The sequence below is a fragment of the Raphanus sativus genome, unplaced genomic scaffold (genome assembly GCF_000801105.2).
Source record: "Raphanus sativus cultivar WK10039 unplaced genomic scaffold, ASM80110v3 Scaffold2055, whole genome shotgun sequence".
Classification (NCBI taxonomy): Eukaryota; Viridiplantae; Streptophyta; class Magnoliopsida; order Brassicales; family Brassicaceae; genus Raphanus; species Raphanus sativus.
In genome coordinates, this window is record NW_026617364.1 from 1 (window position 1) to 16,446 (window position 16,446).

At 41.4% G+C, this 16,446-nt stretch overlaps 2 protein-coding genes across 2 annotated transcripts; one reads left to right on the plus strand and one right to left on the minus strand.

Moving 5' to 3' along the window:
- Positions 1-375: 375 nt before the first annotated feature.
- Positions 376-3,676, minus strand: LOC130505171 (3-epi-6-deoxocathasterone 23-monooxygenase CYP90C1-like). The gene is made up of 9 exons (XM_056999759.1): positions 3,647-3,676; positions 3,080-3,448; positions 2,799-2,948; positions 2,397-2,672; positions 1,791-1,880; positions 1,603-1,681; positions 1,345-1,451; positions 1,103-1,233; positions 376-817 (listed from the first exon to the last, which is right to left on the minus strand). Exons 1-9 carry the CDS (start codon positions 3,674-3,676, stop codon positions 700-702), a joined length of 1,350 nt encoding a protein of 449 aa, XP_056855739.1. The 3' UTR covers positions 376-699.
- Positions 3,677-10,285: 6,609 nt separating this feature from the next.
- LOC108812835 (probable ATP-dependent DNA helicase CHR12) lies at positions 10,286-15,706 on the plus strand. Its single transcript, XM_056999760.1, has 12 exons — positions 10,286-10,673; positions 11,419-11,575; positions 11,712-11,776; positions 11,848-12,036; positions 12,280-12,429; positions 12,509-12,904; positions 12,993-13,252; positions 13,332-13,550; positions 13,631-13,838; positions 13,928-14,081; positions 14,161-14,766; positions 14,855-15,706. Exons 1-12 carry the CDS (start codon positions 10,449-10,451, stop codon positions 15,544-15,546), a joined length of 3,321 nt encoding a protein of 1,106 aa, XP_056855740.1. The 5' UTR covers positions 10,286-10,448; the 3' UTR covers positions 15,547-15,706.
- The last annotated feature ends 740 nt before the right edge of the window (positions 15,707-16,446 follow it).

Here is a 16,446-nt window from a genome sequence, read left to right on the forward strand (position 1 = left end):
TGACCAATCAGGTAATATAAAATATAATCTAATATTGTTAATATAAAATTCGTTTTAATTATATAATAACTCAGATAACTCTTATTTTCTAAAAAAATATCTTTTTGATAATTTATCATACTAATTTATAACCAATTAGGTAAGATAAATAAAATCTAATATTATTAATATAAAATTTCGTTTATAAGTATATAAGAATTATCTTATTTTTCTAAAAAAAAATTATATGATTTATCACATTAATTTATGACCAATCAGGTAATATAAAATATAATCTAATATTGTTAATTGTTAATATAAAATTCGTTTTAATTATATAATAACTCAAATAACTAAAATTATGGAGAACATGACACATAATTAAAATCACTTCGTAAATAATAGTATAGATATAGAATCATATCTCAAGTTTTTTTTTTTTTGGAAAAGAATCATATCTCAAGTTGCGTTTGGCTTTGATACGATAATAAAAGAGAAAGGGACAACCTAACCAACGCCTATAATCTGACATGTAAAAAATTAATAAAACAATTAGCCTCTCATCTTTGAGCCATCACTAGCTAGCTGTACGTATGGCTCTTTCTGCCCTTACCCTCCAAACTTACTTGCTTCTCTTCTCTGCTACATTTTAAAACTTATTTGTTTGCTTCTCTGCCTCATTTTGCCTAAAACACTTGGTTCTTTTCAAGGAACTATTAGCTAATGATCTTCAACTGAGATAGGAGAGGTCCTCTCCACGGGAGTCACTCGGATCGGAAGCCTCCGCTTCATCTTGACCGTTGGAAATGACACGATCTCGTCTTTCTCGGCTGTCCAACTACATGTACAAGTTACAACATTACAATTGACTTAGTTATATCGTAATGTAAGATAATTAAATAATGAATGTAGTAAGTACATCATCAAAGACGGTATGCTTTGGTAGAACGTAATTATCTTTGTCGTCTGCAACTTACACTGTTATACACATGCACTTATTCAAGCGTGGATAATCGGATTTTAGAATGGGTTATGCCACTAGTGCTAAGTTACATGCCCCAGTCTATTGGCTGGACTAAGTTATGAATTTTTGATGTAAATTTCAAGTCATTTATGGGCTTACCTGTACCGGGTTACGAGTTGGTGAAGAAAGATGGATATTTCGAGCTTTGATAGTTCTAAACCGGGACATAGCCTTTGCCCACCACCAAAGGGTGTGAAGCAAATATTACTGTTTGACATTCCATTAATCCTCTGCAAAAAAGATAAGTACTAGATATTAGTAGTGGAAATTCGATAATCAACCAAACCAACCATGATGTTTATAAATTATAGTGTTATTAACGATAGGAAGTAGTCACGTACATCCCATCTCCACGGATCGAATTGATAAGGATTCTCATAAATGTCTTCATCCATGTGAACTGATATGAATGAAGCCAATACACACCATCCTTTTGGTATCAAGTAACCTGCAATGACCCACCAAGTCTTATATCCAAGTATATCATAAATTACTTCGAATTCATATAAGATAAGCATGCATACATATGTGATTTCATTTTATCATATAAAGTCGAGACCTAATCCTAATGTGTGCTAATCGTAAATTAACATATATACCTTTAATTTCCACATCTTTAAGAGCCTTCCTCCACACACCGTTAATGATATTAGCCATTCTCAATGTTTCATTTATCACCTGTTTGCGATTCGAGAGGTCAAAAATAAATTAAAATTTACAAAGCAATTAAACATTCATTAGTTCTTTCTAATATAATTGGTAGCTTATTTTGACTAGTGGCACTCACGTTTTGAGTAAAAGAGAGAGACATATAATCTGACCAATTGTATTCTTTTCCCGACTCCGATTTACGCATCTTCATCTCCATATTCTCCTCCTGCATTCAAATATATTTATAATAAAATCTATATTAAAATATTTTTAAATGAGAAAAAAATTAGATAACGCGTTTTGATTGAAACATTAATGAGGGAGTTGAAAACAAAGCGTGCTTCTTGACGTGAAACGCTGTTTTGACAAGCGGTGTGGTCGCTCGTACAGACAAAGACGTTAATTCAAATCGTCCTCTTCCGACACTGTCCACACCGCTTTTTAAATCCTACGGTTCCTAAACTCTCACGTGTCTCTTCCCTTCCCACACGTGCGTGTACTCTCTAGTGTCACGTCAAGAAGACTTTCGATAGTTACGTGACACGGAAACAAAAGTCAAAACCCTTTCCTTTGGCCCCACATCTAGTTCCACTTCCACTATCTAGAGCTAAAATCTCAGCGGTTAAAATCATTTCAAAAGACAAAAACATCAGAAGCTACGGTCCGAAGACGTCGACAATATGCATTTAGAGACACACACACGTGTGGTGGGTGCTGTGGAAGTTTGTATACCAATACGTACCACGAGTTTGGCTAGAGCGACGGGATTGTCGCTTAGGAATTTGACAGCCAACGTCATCGCCGTTGGCATCGTTTCCTCTCCGGGTATCATCATCTCTACGATCTTTCCGCTGACGAAATCTAACGGCTGAGATTGCTTATCCGAACCACCACCGTCGTTAACGTCTCTTAAAAGCACATCCACCGCGTCATTCGCTGGAGAATTTGTCCTCTCGATCGTAGCCTCTTGTCTCTCCTCCACAACCTTCTTAACTATCTTTATTAAGCTCTCTTTCGCCTGCATGGTTAACTCAAAAATTAGAGTCCTAAATAAGTTACATGCAAACGTGACTAACCAAAAAAAAAATCAAATAGTTGATATATTGATATGCTTATATAACACATAAGAAATATATATGATGACCTTTAAAGATTTATAAAGTCTAGTGCCCGGGAATCTGATGGGGATACAAATCAATCCCTTGATGAATTCTTCAAACTCGAGCTTTAGAATATCCAAATCTTCACCAGGAGATATGCTCATCAGCAGTTTTACTAATATCTCAAACGTCATCTACAAAAATTAACATTATATATATAGATTAAGTGTTGAACATACTTAATTCAAATAGATGTAGTTCAATGGGTTGCGCACCGTGATATCTATCAAAGTTCTAACTTCCTTAATTAAATAAAACGTAATACCTTTTTGATCTCATCTTGGACATGAACCAAGGGAAGTTGAGACCAAGAAGTTAAAGTGAGACCAACCGAGGCCTCAATGTCTCGAGTTATCCTCTCCTTGAGGTGAGGGGATCTAAGGAACGCGCTAACAAGCGTGTGTAGCCTCTTTTGATGAGGTCCATTGATGCTGAGAATAGAGTTTTCTCCAAGTAGTTCAGTGATTGATTTAGGGTATGCAGGGACAAATGTGTTCCCATGGTTTTGGAGCACCACTTTGTTAACCTCTGCATCGGTTGATATTATGATTGGTGTCCCTATTATGTTCGTCTTGAACACCTTCCCGTACCTATATGGTTTACATGCAGAAAGATTTCCGTAAGAAAAATGAAACTACCACATCCCAAATTCAAAGGAAGTGTATGACTATGGTCTACCACATCCGATCAAATTCGGTATAACATTTGGTAGGAAAACTTTATGCTAAACTACTCATATACAAATTTCCAATACTATCAATTATACAAAAACCTAAATCGGCATTGCAGTAATCATTATTATATGTCAGTAGTTGCAGTCCGAACAGTAGACTAACGAGTCAGAAAATGTATCATTATACATCATTTTCACACTCAATAATCAATATAAACTCTCTATATGTAAAATATAAAAACGACATGGAATATAGCAGAAGGTAATAAATCAGCGGGACTTTTTTTTTTGGCAATCAGTGGGTATTCAAGAGGACTCATATATTGAGAAAATAATAATATAGCAGAAGACACCAACAACGATGTCTAGTGTATTATAATTAAAAAACATAGGAAAACAATATAGAATAGAAGAGATAAATATGACACATGAAGTGTGAATTCAATCATCCAAAAAAACAAAAAAAACAAGATCCTTCGCTTGAACTCTTTTGGCCAAGAACACGAAGACAGGTTGGTTTTGTCAGACTTTCTTTTAATGATAAAATTTATGTTTCGACCAAGAGTTTAAATTTATTTATTAGGAATCCCCCCACCCCCACCCCACCAAAAAAAGGATTTGTACATATTTAAACTCATTAAACTCCTAACTATTTCCTTTTGCCTAGAAAAGATTAGGGGATTGTTTTTTTTTGCTAAGACTGTTAATTTCAATTAAGATAAAAGGTTTGTTCTACAAGATCGAAACCTATACAAAAGAGGCTCTGGCAAAAAAGAAAGGTAAAAAACAGAGCAACTTTATCATGAGCAAAGAGAGGGATGGAGGGTCAGATGAGCCAACATGCCATTAGATTCATGAATCGCTTGCGCTTTCGCCAAGCATTAATAGAGTTGATGGTGTGCCTGTCGATCTCCCGGAAGGTAGCTAACGGAGGCGTCAAGGCTTGATTATGCAGCATGTTGTTTCTCTGCTTCCAGATGTTGTAAAACAGAGCCTGAACCACCAGCATACGTAAATGCGACGGCGTCTCGGGCGAAGAAGAAGATAACCACAACACAAGCTCATTCCAATCTGTGAAAACAGGAACCGCATCTCTAAATCTACGTCTAGATTCAGACCATAAAGCCTCAGCAAAGGGGCAAGAGAGCATGAGATGGTCCCTTGTTTCCGGCTGAGAAGAGCAGATACAGCAGACTGATGGGATTTGCATTCCCCAGGCCGCGAGTCGAGAACGGGTTGGAAGCCTATTCAAGTTCGTAACCCACATGTGGAAGGCATGCTTTGGAGTCGCGCCACTGAACCAGATATGTTTTGAAAACGGCTGGTGGGGGGCATGATGTCTTAGTACTTCCCAAGTCTTCGCCGAGGAGAAGGTACGGTTGACGTCACCCTCTGTTGACCATCCAAACATGTCTGGACCTCTATCAATAGTTGGTAACGGAAAGTTCGTGAGGAAAATGTGGAGGGTAACCTCATGTTCCGATCTGGGGTGCGGGAGTCGCCAGCCATGCTCATTGCAAGCATCCGCAACAGAGGCCTCCAAACAGATTTGCAGTCTTCGGGTTCCATCACCCCCAAAAACGTTTATGAGGGGACCTAGAGGTGTCCAGTTGTCAAACCAGAAGCTCGTGGTGTATCCATCATTGACATCGCTAACTAGGAACCGCGAGGTGAGATCTCGAAGTCGAAGAAGACAACGCCAGTTCCATGACATGCTCTGGTTTTCACTTTGGGACCAGAAGCTGTAGGATGTTGGGCAGTTATGGTATCTATGCCAAGCCACCCAAAGAGAGCAGCTACCTGAAAACAGAAGCCAAGCAAAGCGTAGAAGCAGAGTTAGGTTCCATCTTCTGAAACTCCGGAGGCCAAGACCTCCTTCTTGCTTAGGTAGGCAAACGATGCTCCAAGCGACTTTTGCATTAGCTCGCCTATCAGTTGACCCAGACCAAAGGAAACGGGAGCATAAGGATTCAATCCTACTTATACATCCTTTTGGTAATAGGAAAGTGGAGGTCCAAAAGATGACAGTTCCAGAGATTACTGTCTTGATTAATAGACAGCGGCCCGCAAAAGAGAGAGACTTTGTCGCCCAGTGATTGAATCTTCTATTCAATTTATCCAACAGCGGAGAATACTCCGAGATTCGAAGCTTTCTATGCGTCAAGGGGAGACCCAAGTATCGTATGGGGAAAGTGCCAAGAGGAAAGCCATAAGCGGTGAGCTGTACTGCTTCTTCTGCACTCAAACCCGCATGAAACAACTCTGTTTTCTCTCTGTTCATATTGAGTCCCGACCAGCCAGCAAAGTCATCTAGAGTTTCCGTGATACCATGCAGCGAAGAGCTACCCCCATCAAAGAAGACCATCACATCATCAGCAAACATCAAGTGAGATATACCCAAGTCCTCTGTCTTTGGGTGATATTTGATGTAACCCGAATTGTATCTCGAGCGTAGGAGACCTGAGAATACTTCCATGGCAAGCACAAATAGGTACGGAGAGAGCGGATCCCCCTGACGCAGGCCCTGCGTACTGTTGAAGTAACCACCAGTATGTCCATTGACAGAGATCGAGAAGGAAGCGGTGCTAATGCATTCATAGATCCAGTCAATGAATAGCTCAGGTATATTTATCCCTCGTAGAGCAGCAATAACAAAATCCCATCTCAGGGTGTCAAAAGCTTTTCTGAGGTCGACCTTAAGCATCCCACTTGGGTCCACATTAGCAGTGTTATATCCGTGGACTATCTCTGTGGCTAGGAGAACGTTTTCGGACAGGAGACGGCCTGGAAGGAAAGCAGATTGAGAGTGTCCAATTGCTGCGTTGAGAATCCCTTTTAAGCGCTCAGCTAGCAACTTTGAGATGACTTTATAGGAGGTGTTTAGACAGGAGATAGGCCTGAAATCAGAAGTCTTTGAGGCGTTCGTGATCTTAGGGATGAGCACAAGATTTGTAGCATTCATCTGCTTCAGGAGCTTTCCTGAGTTGAAGAACTCAGCAACTGCAGCAGTGACTTCTCCTCCTACAACTGACCAACAGCTTTTAAAAAATTCTGGCGAGTATCCATCCGGTCCACTAGCCTTGTTGTGAGGAAGGGAGAAGAAAGCAGCCCGAATATCTTCACTTGTGAAGGGAGCTAGCAAGCCTGTCAGCTGAGTTGCAGAGCAAGAAAACTCCAAGAGAGATGATATATCGTCCTGAATAAAGAGAGGAGGCTCAACCGGCTTTCCAAGGAGATTGGTGAAGTAGTTGACACATAGATTCTGAATATCTTCTTGAGATTCATATCTGGTTCCCACCTCGTCAACTAGGTAGTGAATATGATTGGAGGACTGCCTAGCGCTTGCCATTCGATGGAAGTATGGAGTGTTCCTGTCCCCAACTGTTGCCCAAGTAACTCTCGATCTCTGATAAAAGAAGGATTCCTCAGCAGATGATAGAACTCTCCATTTTTCCTGGATGGCTAGTTCGATTTCAGCATTAGCAGGAGAGGGATCATTAAGAGTGTTGATTTGAGCTGAAGCAAGAGCCTCAGAAACCTCGATAACTCGCTTCTCAATATCTGAGAAATTATCCTTACTGAACTCCCTTATCACCTTCTTTAGAGATTTTAATTTTCTGGCCAGGCGAAACATAGCAGAGCCTCTGATACTGAAAGAAAACCAATGGTGCGCTACCAGCGGCAAGAAATTTTCATTCAGGAGCAGAAAGTTGAAGAAGCGAAAGGGCTTTTTTTGCCTAGGAGCACCAGTTTGCAAGGAGATTGACATGGAAGCATGATCAGAGAAGGCCGGTTCCCCAAAGACTGCCAGGGATAGAGGAAACGATTGCAGCCATTCTTCATTTACTAAAACTCTGTCTAGTTTTTTTGCTATCGGTTCATTGCGCCTTTTGTTCCACCAAGTGTGAGAGGAGCCTCTGAAAGAGAGATCTGCAAGACCCGCTTGGGAGAGAGAGTCTGCAAACAAACGAGTAGGCAGGTCCATATTTGGGTTGGTGGCCACTGAGTTCTCAGAAGGGCGGAGAACTTGATTGAAGTCACCGAGAACAGCCCAAGGTTTGCCGCAAATCCGCTGGTCTGCTGCAACAGTTAGAAGATCATTCCATAGAGTTCTCCTAATCGACTCCTCAGTAGAAGCATACACAAAAGAGATAATCATAGAAGTAGCAGAATCAGGGAGTTTTACTTCACAGCAGATCATTTGAAGAGACTTGTAGAAGACATTCATCTGAACACTAGGATGCCAAGTAATCCAGATTTTTCCTAAATTCGAGAATGCATAGTTGTTATCATATAACCAACCCGGTAAAACTGCATTCAAAAACTTTTGTTGCTTTCCTTGCTGTACATGGGTCTCAATGAGACTCCCAAAAAGGCAATTCCTACTCCGAGTCCATTTTTTGAAACCATTCCGATGCGATAAATTGTTGAATCCCCGCACATTCCAGCAAAAAATTATTTCTGTACACATAAAAAAATTTTTTAGTTGTGTTTGGAGCCTTTGCCCCGACCACCTCTGGATCTTCTCTTCGTTCGAACAGGGATGTATTGTCCTTCCTCTTCTTCGGAGTCAGAGGAGAACACATCAGATGAATCCGATTCCACTTCCGAGACAGATAACTCTCCTTGCATAGTAGGAGCTTCTTGCGCTGTTGAAGTGGATGGAAGGGATGACTTAATTCCAGGATCATCTGTGGCGAAATTCTCTTCTGGTGAGCCTCGATCCTCTGGAGATTTACCTTCCTGCTCTGCTGTGAGAGAGGGAGCAGGCATGCCATGAATAGGGGCAGGGACCTTCTTCTTATGTTTCAGGTTCTGTTTTTGATCACGCTTCTTCTCTCCTTTCTTATGGACATGGCCCTTTGATCGGGGGCAGGACTCCGAGGAATGTGTAGTTGACTTACAGCCCTTGCAGGTGATCGGAGCAGAGGGGCAGCGTTTAACTGTGTGGCCAACCTCTTTGCAGTGAGTACAGACCGGTGGCATCCAAGGGCTAGACACTGTCACACGAGCTATATCACCAGAGTCGAACTGCACGTTTACCGCTTCCGGGAGCGGTTCTCTTGGGTCAATAATAGTGAAAACCTTTGCCACGTCCAGTATGGTTTTGTTTGCAGTGGCGGGATGGAGGTACTTGGGGTGTCCAACCAAGCCAGCTATCCGTTCAAGGCCATCTTCGTTGAAAAACTGCAAAGGAACATTGCGGAGTTCAAGCCAGATCGGAGCCGAAGTGAGCGCTGGCTTTTCTGGTAGGAAGCCTGGTTCCCAATGGGCGACGAACATGGTTTGGCCTTCAAACTGCCAGAGCCCCTGAGAGATAACATGCTTGCGAGTTTCAGCGTTTGGGATACGAAACAAGAAGGCATGTCCTTCGAGTTTGGAGACCGTAATGTCTCTAAACCGTTTGCTCCATATGCCATTTGCAATGGAGTGGATGAGACCTTGCGCTGGCGGGTCAGAATAAAACTGGCCAATAACAAAGCACTCCCATGATTTCTTATTCTTCTCGATGACGGAATTTGGAATTTTGACACACAGTTCCCCTGAGGGAAGCGTAAATGGTTCTCCTTTCTTTTCCAAATTCTTTGTTCTGCCTCTTCCTTTGAACAGCCCTACCCACTCATCACCCGGTTTAACCGTAGGAGGAGCAGGGGGTCGTGTAAAGCTTTCGTTGCTTTACTTGGGGGGTCGACATCTTGTAGCTGCAGAGCAGGCTCTGGGTTCCCCACCGTTGCAAGGAGCGCAGATTTAGTTGACGGGACCTCAGCAGAGACCCCATCGATTTGTTCCTCGGAGCACGTAACAGTAGCTCCTTGGATTTGTGCTTCTGGGCTCTCCACGGTTGTGAGGGGCGCAGACTGTACTTCAGGTGTATCTGGAGTGACCTCTACAACTGGTATTATGGGGCTAGACGGAATCACGACGGGGCCCTTGGGGGATGCGTCGGTTGCGTCTGTTTCGCTGAGCACTGTAGCATCAAGCTTTGGCTGTAGATCTAGGATGGGGCTTGTGTCCGAGCCAGCTTCCTCAGCGGCTACAAGGTCACAGTTGTCCGGGGTAGAGCGAGCAGAAGTCTGGGAGGAGTTCTGTTGGTTAACGCCGGAGGATTTGGAGGATGAGGAGGGTGAAGACGAGTGAGATCTCCTTGACGAAGATGGCTTCGGCTTCTTCTTTTTTGTCATGATGAAACAGAGAGAGGACGGCGGAATAGGAGCACAATTCCGACGCCGGGAGAGACGTCGGAGATGAGCTGCGAAGGAACTCACGGCTGACGGTCGGAAATCGCCTTATCCAGAAGAGGACCGATGAGTGAATAAATATTCAACTAAAACTTGTCAACCATATATACTTATGAAAGCTCAATTAATCCTCTAATATAAAAAAGATCTTGTTGATACTACAACTGTTTTATGGTCGAAGTTAGAGAATCTATAGTTTCTAACTAAGAAACTACTTTTTAAAACATCATTTTTTTTCACTCTATACAACTTCATGATCACCTTGAGAGGATAAATTCATTTAATGTTGGATCTGATTTCTATTACTAGAACAAGGATTTTTTTTATGAATCATCGGAATCATCCAATTTAAAGTTATCATCATGAAAGTGTCCTAACACATACAATAATTCTATAAGACATCAAGAGTCGATGATACATAACGAGTTTTCATCAGTGAACAAATAGAAGCCCAATAGATATAACTAATAGCGTAACTAATAAATGGGCCTTAACTATAGCCCATTAAGAATAAGTGAGAAGGGGTAGTTGCGTAAATATAATAAGTCGCTAAGCCAGATTTTCCAAATCTCTCTCGCCGGTCTCATCTTTGTCTCGAGTCTCTCTCTCTCTCTCGTGGGTGTTGGGCAAAGGAGCGATTGAGGAAAAAAAAAAGATAATACAAAAAAAAAATCAATAAGTTGAAATCGAAGGGAGGGATAATACACATACAAGTTCCCGCCATGGTGGGTCAGCAGGTAGCAGAGAGCAGCAGCGTCGTCGTCAATCCTCGGGAAGAACCAGTTGAGACGACCAAGTCTCTGATCTGTGCTCTCAATTACATCTCTCGCGACCTTCCTTTGCCTCCTCACCTCTTCGCCGCCGTCTCTTCTATCTACCATGGCTCCTCCTCCTCTTCTTCTTCTCCTCCTCTCTCTCCCTCCGTCGTGTCTCCGTCTCCGCCGTCGGTAAGCTATTCGATTGGTTCTCGTTAGGTTTTGGAGTTTGTTGCTTCCTCTCTCTTCTTGAGAAATTGCATGTTTTGAGTGGCTTTGTTTGTTCATTAGATTGGTAAAGGTTCTTGCTTTTATGGTGTTTCTCTGCCTAATAAGCTATTCCAATTAGGTTTGGAGTTTGTTGGCTGGCACTGTGCTTCCGCTCTTCTTTTGTTTTTTGTAAATTGCATGTTTTCAGTGGATTTGTTTGTGCATTGAGCTCTAAAGGTTGTAGCTTTAATGGTCTTTCTCCACAATTATAAGCCATTCAATTGTTATTATGAAGCATTGGGTTTGGAGTCCGTTGGCTCTTATAGGATACTGCATGTTTTCAGTGGCTTTGTTTGTGCATTAAGTTGTAAAGGTTGTAGCTTTAATGGCATTAAGTTGTTTATGGACCATTAGGTTTGGGGTTTTGTTAGCTATGTGCGTCCTCACTTCTTGAGTTTCTAGGATAATTGAATGTTTTCAGTGGCTTTGTTTGTTCAATTAAGTTCTAAAGTTTGTTGCTTTAATGGTCTTTCTCCATCTGTAAGCCAGCCATTCAAGTCCCTCTCTTTTGTGCTCCCGTGATTTGTTTGGTGGAGCATTAGGTTTTGAGTTTGTTGGCTCTTTGCTTTTCTCTCTTCTTGAGTTTATAGGATACTGCATGTCTTCAGTGGCTTTGTTTGTTCATTAAGTTGTAAAGGTTGTACCTTTAATGGTGTTTGTTGTGCAGGGGAATGATTTTACTCCTTATGGAGGTGATTTGATGGGAGAGTTTGAGGATGCACTTTTGAAGCAGAGAACGAACATTGAATCAGGCACTCGATTGACAGAACTACAGGATAATCGGAACAAGACTCTTATCCAACGCCGCTTATCTGAACTTGAAGGTTACATTCCATATCCCATTCTCCTAGTTTACTTCAAACCATTCACAAGTTGTAATCTTTCTTACTACAAAACAACTTTGAACTTTGTTCAAGAGGAATGCACTTTCTGATGTTGTTGTCGTGTGTTTTATATCAGAATTACCTTCCACCAGAGGTGAAGACTTGCAAGGGAAGTGCTTGCTCGAGCTTTATGGGCTAAAGGTATCATCATATGTCCTCAGTGATCTTTGTTATTATGTTTGAGATTGACGTTTTACTTTGGTGAGTCGTAGCTACGAGAGTTGCAAAGCAAGGTTCGGACTGAGGTGAGCTCGGAGTTCTGGCTACGTATGAACTGCGCTGATGTCAGTAGCCAACTGTTTGACTGGGGTATGATGCGGTTGCCTCGTCCAATTTATGGTATTGGAGATCCTTTTGCTATGGAAGCTGATGATCAGTTCAGAAAGAAGCGTGATGCCGAGGTCATTTATTTTCTTACAACTTCCTATTTGTGGTTCTGGACTTTATATTAGCTTCTCATAGTGAAGTCTAGCAAAGTAGCAATTGAGTAGCCAAAGTGATACAAGGCTTTGTTTGAACAATGCCTCTTATATCTCTACATGGATAAAGAATTGAAACTTTCGAGTGCATGTGACATGATAGATTGTTTATAGTTTTCAAACTTCTTGCTTTGCATCGCTGATGTGTTTAAATTCTTTGTTCAGAGAGTGTCACGTTTAGAAGAAGAGGAGAAGAATCTGATTGAAACCGCCAAGAGGAAATTCTTTGCAGAAGTACTCAATGCAGTTCGTGAGTTCCAGTTGCAAATCCAGGCGACTCAGAAACGCCGTAGGCAAAGAAACGATGGTGTGCAGGTACGATTACCATTTACATATGCATTTATCTTGAAGGTAGCTCAGATATATCTTATTTTGTTTCTACATTGTATAACAGGCATGGCATGGGAGGCAAAGACAACGTGCAACCCGTGCTGAAAAACTGAGGCTAATGGCCCTTAAATCCGATGATCAAGAAGCATACATGAAACTAGTGAAGGAGAGCAAAAACGAAAGGCTCACCACTCTTCTAGAAGAGACTAACAAACTCCTTACTAATTTGGGAGCTGCTGTTCAGCGGCAGAAAGATGCTAAGCTACCAGATGGGGTTGATCCACTGAAAGACTCAGAATCTGATTTATCTGAACTCGAGGCTCCAAGAAGCGAACCGTTACAGGACTTGCTTCCTGATCAGGATACTGACATCGCTGAATCTGATAACAATGATGACTCCAATGACTTACTTGAAGGCCAGAGGCAGTATAACTCTGCTATCCATTCAATTCAAGAGAAGGTAACGTTAAATCTCTATGCTTAATTGTTTAACTTGCTGCCATCTCAGAGAAGTGGTTTTAAGTATGGACAATGTGTACCTTTAACAGGTGACGGAGCAGCCTTCACTTCTAAAAGGTGGGGAACTACGATCTTACCAAATAGAAGGACTCCAATGGATGGTTTCTCTATTCAACAATAACCTAAACGGAATTTTAGCTGATGAGATGGGTTTGGGGAAAACCATCCAAACAATTTCGTTGATTGCTTATCTTCTGGAGAATAAAAACGTGCCTGGGCCTTATCTGATAGTGGCTCCAAAAGCTGTGCTACCAAACTGGGTAAACGAGTTTGATAAATGGGTACCAAGGTATGTGTACAAAACAGTTTTACTCCCATTGGTATGAGTCTGAAATATATAATCCATTCTGTTTTTTTTCTTCTGACAGCATTGCAGCTTTTCTTTATGATGGACGTTTGGAGGAAAGAAAAGCAATCAGGGAGAAAATCGCAGGAGAAGGAAAGTTCAACGTGTTGATAACCCACTATGATCTCATCATGAGAGATAAAGCATTTTTGAAGAAAATTGATTGGCACTACATGATTGTTGATGAAGGACATCGTCTGAAGAACCATGAATCTGCTCTCGCAAAGACTCTACTTACAGGGTAATATTCACTATACTAGTTTCTCTCAAAGTGAATGATGTTTAGCTGACTGTTATGTTTTTTTTTGGTCGTGGATGCAGCTATCGGATAAAACGGAGACTTCTGTTAACCGGGACACCCATACAGAACAGCCTCCAAGAGCTATGGTCACTGCTCAATTTTCTCCTTCCTCACATCTTTAACTCGGTTCAGAACTTCGAGGAATGGTTTAATGCTCCGTTTGCTGATCGTGCTAACGTTAGTCTTACTGATGAAGAGGAGCTGCTGGTTATCCACCGTCTGCATCATGTTGGTTCCACACCCTATTTTTTTCCTTTAAAAAATTTCTTACAATATTGTTTATGCTGTGTTTCAATGTGATTCACTGTCACTTTCAGGTCATAAGACCGTTTATACTGAGAAGGAAAAAAGACGAAGTAGAGAAGTTCCTTCCTGGAAAGACACAGGTGATACTGAAGTGTGATATGTCAGCGTGGCAGAAAGTGTATTACAAACAAGTTACAGACATGGGCAGAGTTGGCCTTCAAACAGGTTTGCATCTTAACTCACTTATAATCTCTCTGTACTCTTCTTATTTAAGTAAAAGCTGATCCAAATGCAAACGTAACAGGATCTGGAAAATCAAAGAGTCTGCAAAACCTAACGATGCAGCTGAGAAAGTGCTGTAACCATCCCTATCTATTCGTTGGAGGAGAATACAACATGTGGAAGAAACCTGAGATCGTGAGAGCTTCAGGGAAATTCGAGCTTCTAGACCGTCTCCTTCCGAAACTCCGCAAGGCAGGGCATAGGATCCTGCTCTTCTCCCAGATGACTCGTCTCATCGACATTCTCGAGATTTATCTGACGCTTAACGATTTCAAGTACCTAAGACTCGATGGTACCACAAAGACGGATCAGAGAGGGCTTTTACTGAAGCAGTTCAACGAGCCTGACTCTCCCTACTTCATGTTTCTTCTGAGCACTCGTGCGGGAGGTCTCGGTCTGAACTTGCAGACTGCGGATACTGTTATTATCTTTGACAGTGATTGGAACCCGCAGATGGACCAGCAGGCTGAGGATAGAGCCCATCGGATAGGGCAGAAGAAGGAAGTGAGAGTGTTTGTTTTGGTCAGCGTTGGATCCGTTGAAGAAGTGATATTGGAGCGTGCAAAGCAGAAGATGGGCATTGATGCTAAAGTCATACAAGCTGGACTCTTCAACACAACTTCCACTGGTAAGTCTCTTTAAAAACAAATATGTGATTCTTAGAACACTGATGGTAAGTCTCTTAATGTGTGGTTTGTGATTATTAATAATAACAGCACAAGACAGAAGAGAGATGCTTGAAGAGCTCATGCGCAAAGGAACAAGCTCGCTAGGGAACGATGTCCCCAGCGAGAGGGAAATAAACCGGCTCGCGGCTCGTAGCGAGGACGAGTTTTGGATGTTTGAGAGGATGGACGAGGAGAGGAGAAGGAAGGAGAGTTACAGAACACGTCTGATGCAAGAGCAGGAAGTACCTGAGTGGGCATACACCACACAGAACCAAGACGACAAGTCTAACAGCGCAAAGCACCATTTTGGGAGCGTCACAGGCAAGCGAAAGCGTAAAGAGATCGTTTACAGCGACTCGCTAAGCGAGGTGCAGTGGATGAAAGCCGTGGAGAGCGGTGAAGACATATCGACATACTCTATTAGACAGAGGAGAATGGAGAAGGCAAGCAACGCCAAGACATCGACCAGTAAAAAAGCGGTAGAGCCTATCCAAGTGGTGAGTGATGAGACGAGCGAGGAAGAAGAGGAAGGAGAAGAAAGAGCACAAGAGATGAGAGGGAAACAGAGAGTAGAGAAGTCTGAGGAAGAAGAAGAAGAGGAAGACGGTGAAGGAGAAGAGAATGATGAGAAGCCAATATTCAAGTGGAGTTCTCATAAAAAGAAAAGGTCTAGGTACTCTTTTACTTGTTCTTCGTCTGACTCTAGAGCTCAAAGTTCCAATGGAAGTAGAAGAAAGTGAGAAAAGATAGAGGTGAGATCTCTGAGTTGAGTTTGGTCTTTCTTCTTCTACCTACCTGTATGTTTGTGTGTTTTAGAAATCTTTTAGAGATTATATTTTCTTCTTGCCAATGCTACTTATGCCAATCTAACAAGTAATGCATTTATTTTAGTTGGTCTCAGGTTAAGTTTAGTTATTTTCTTTTCTTATATAGATTCGGCATTGAAAACCCTTTTCATCAAAAAAGGAAAACATATGTAATATTTTTTTAGAAGAACTATGAGACCAATTTATTTTTTATCCAAAATCTCTATTTTATACCAATGTTCACAACACATCGCTCATCTCTTAGATTGTTCTTGGACAGGTTCAACCTTTTCAGAGTTCTTGAGAGCGTTTACTTAGAGCTATAGTACCTTCATTCTCTAGATTAATACTTCCTCCGTTCCACAATATAAGATGTTTTGGAAATAATTTATATTTAATTTATGCTATTTAGTGATATTATATTTTTAAAAGTAAGTTTCTTAATTATTGTGTATTCAAACAAAAACATTTTATATAATAAAACAGAGGGAGTATAACTTAGGATGTGAGGACAGTCTCAAATGCATTCTCCTCTAGGCTCCACCTCCTTGGTTAAGTTATTGTCCGCCATCTTCACTAACTTTATCCTCTCATGTGAACCAAAAGGCTGTTGCTATTATGGCCTGTATTTAGCGTTTTATGTATAAAACTACCGTTGTGAATCCGACTCTGCACAACTAATGAAAGCGACCAACTCTGGAGACTTCCACCCGGAACTTTATGGAATCTTATCTGACGTTTTAAGTCTCTCTCGTTATTTCGATGTACTGTCTTTCTCTTGGATATCAAGAGACAAAAACAGAGCAGCTGATAAACTTGCTAAACAATGTCTGG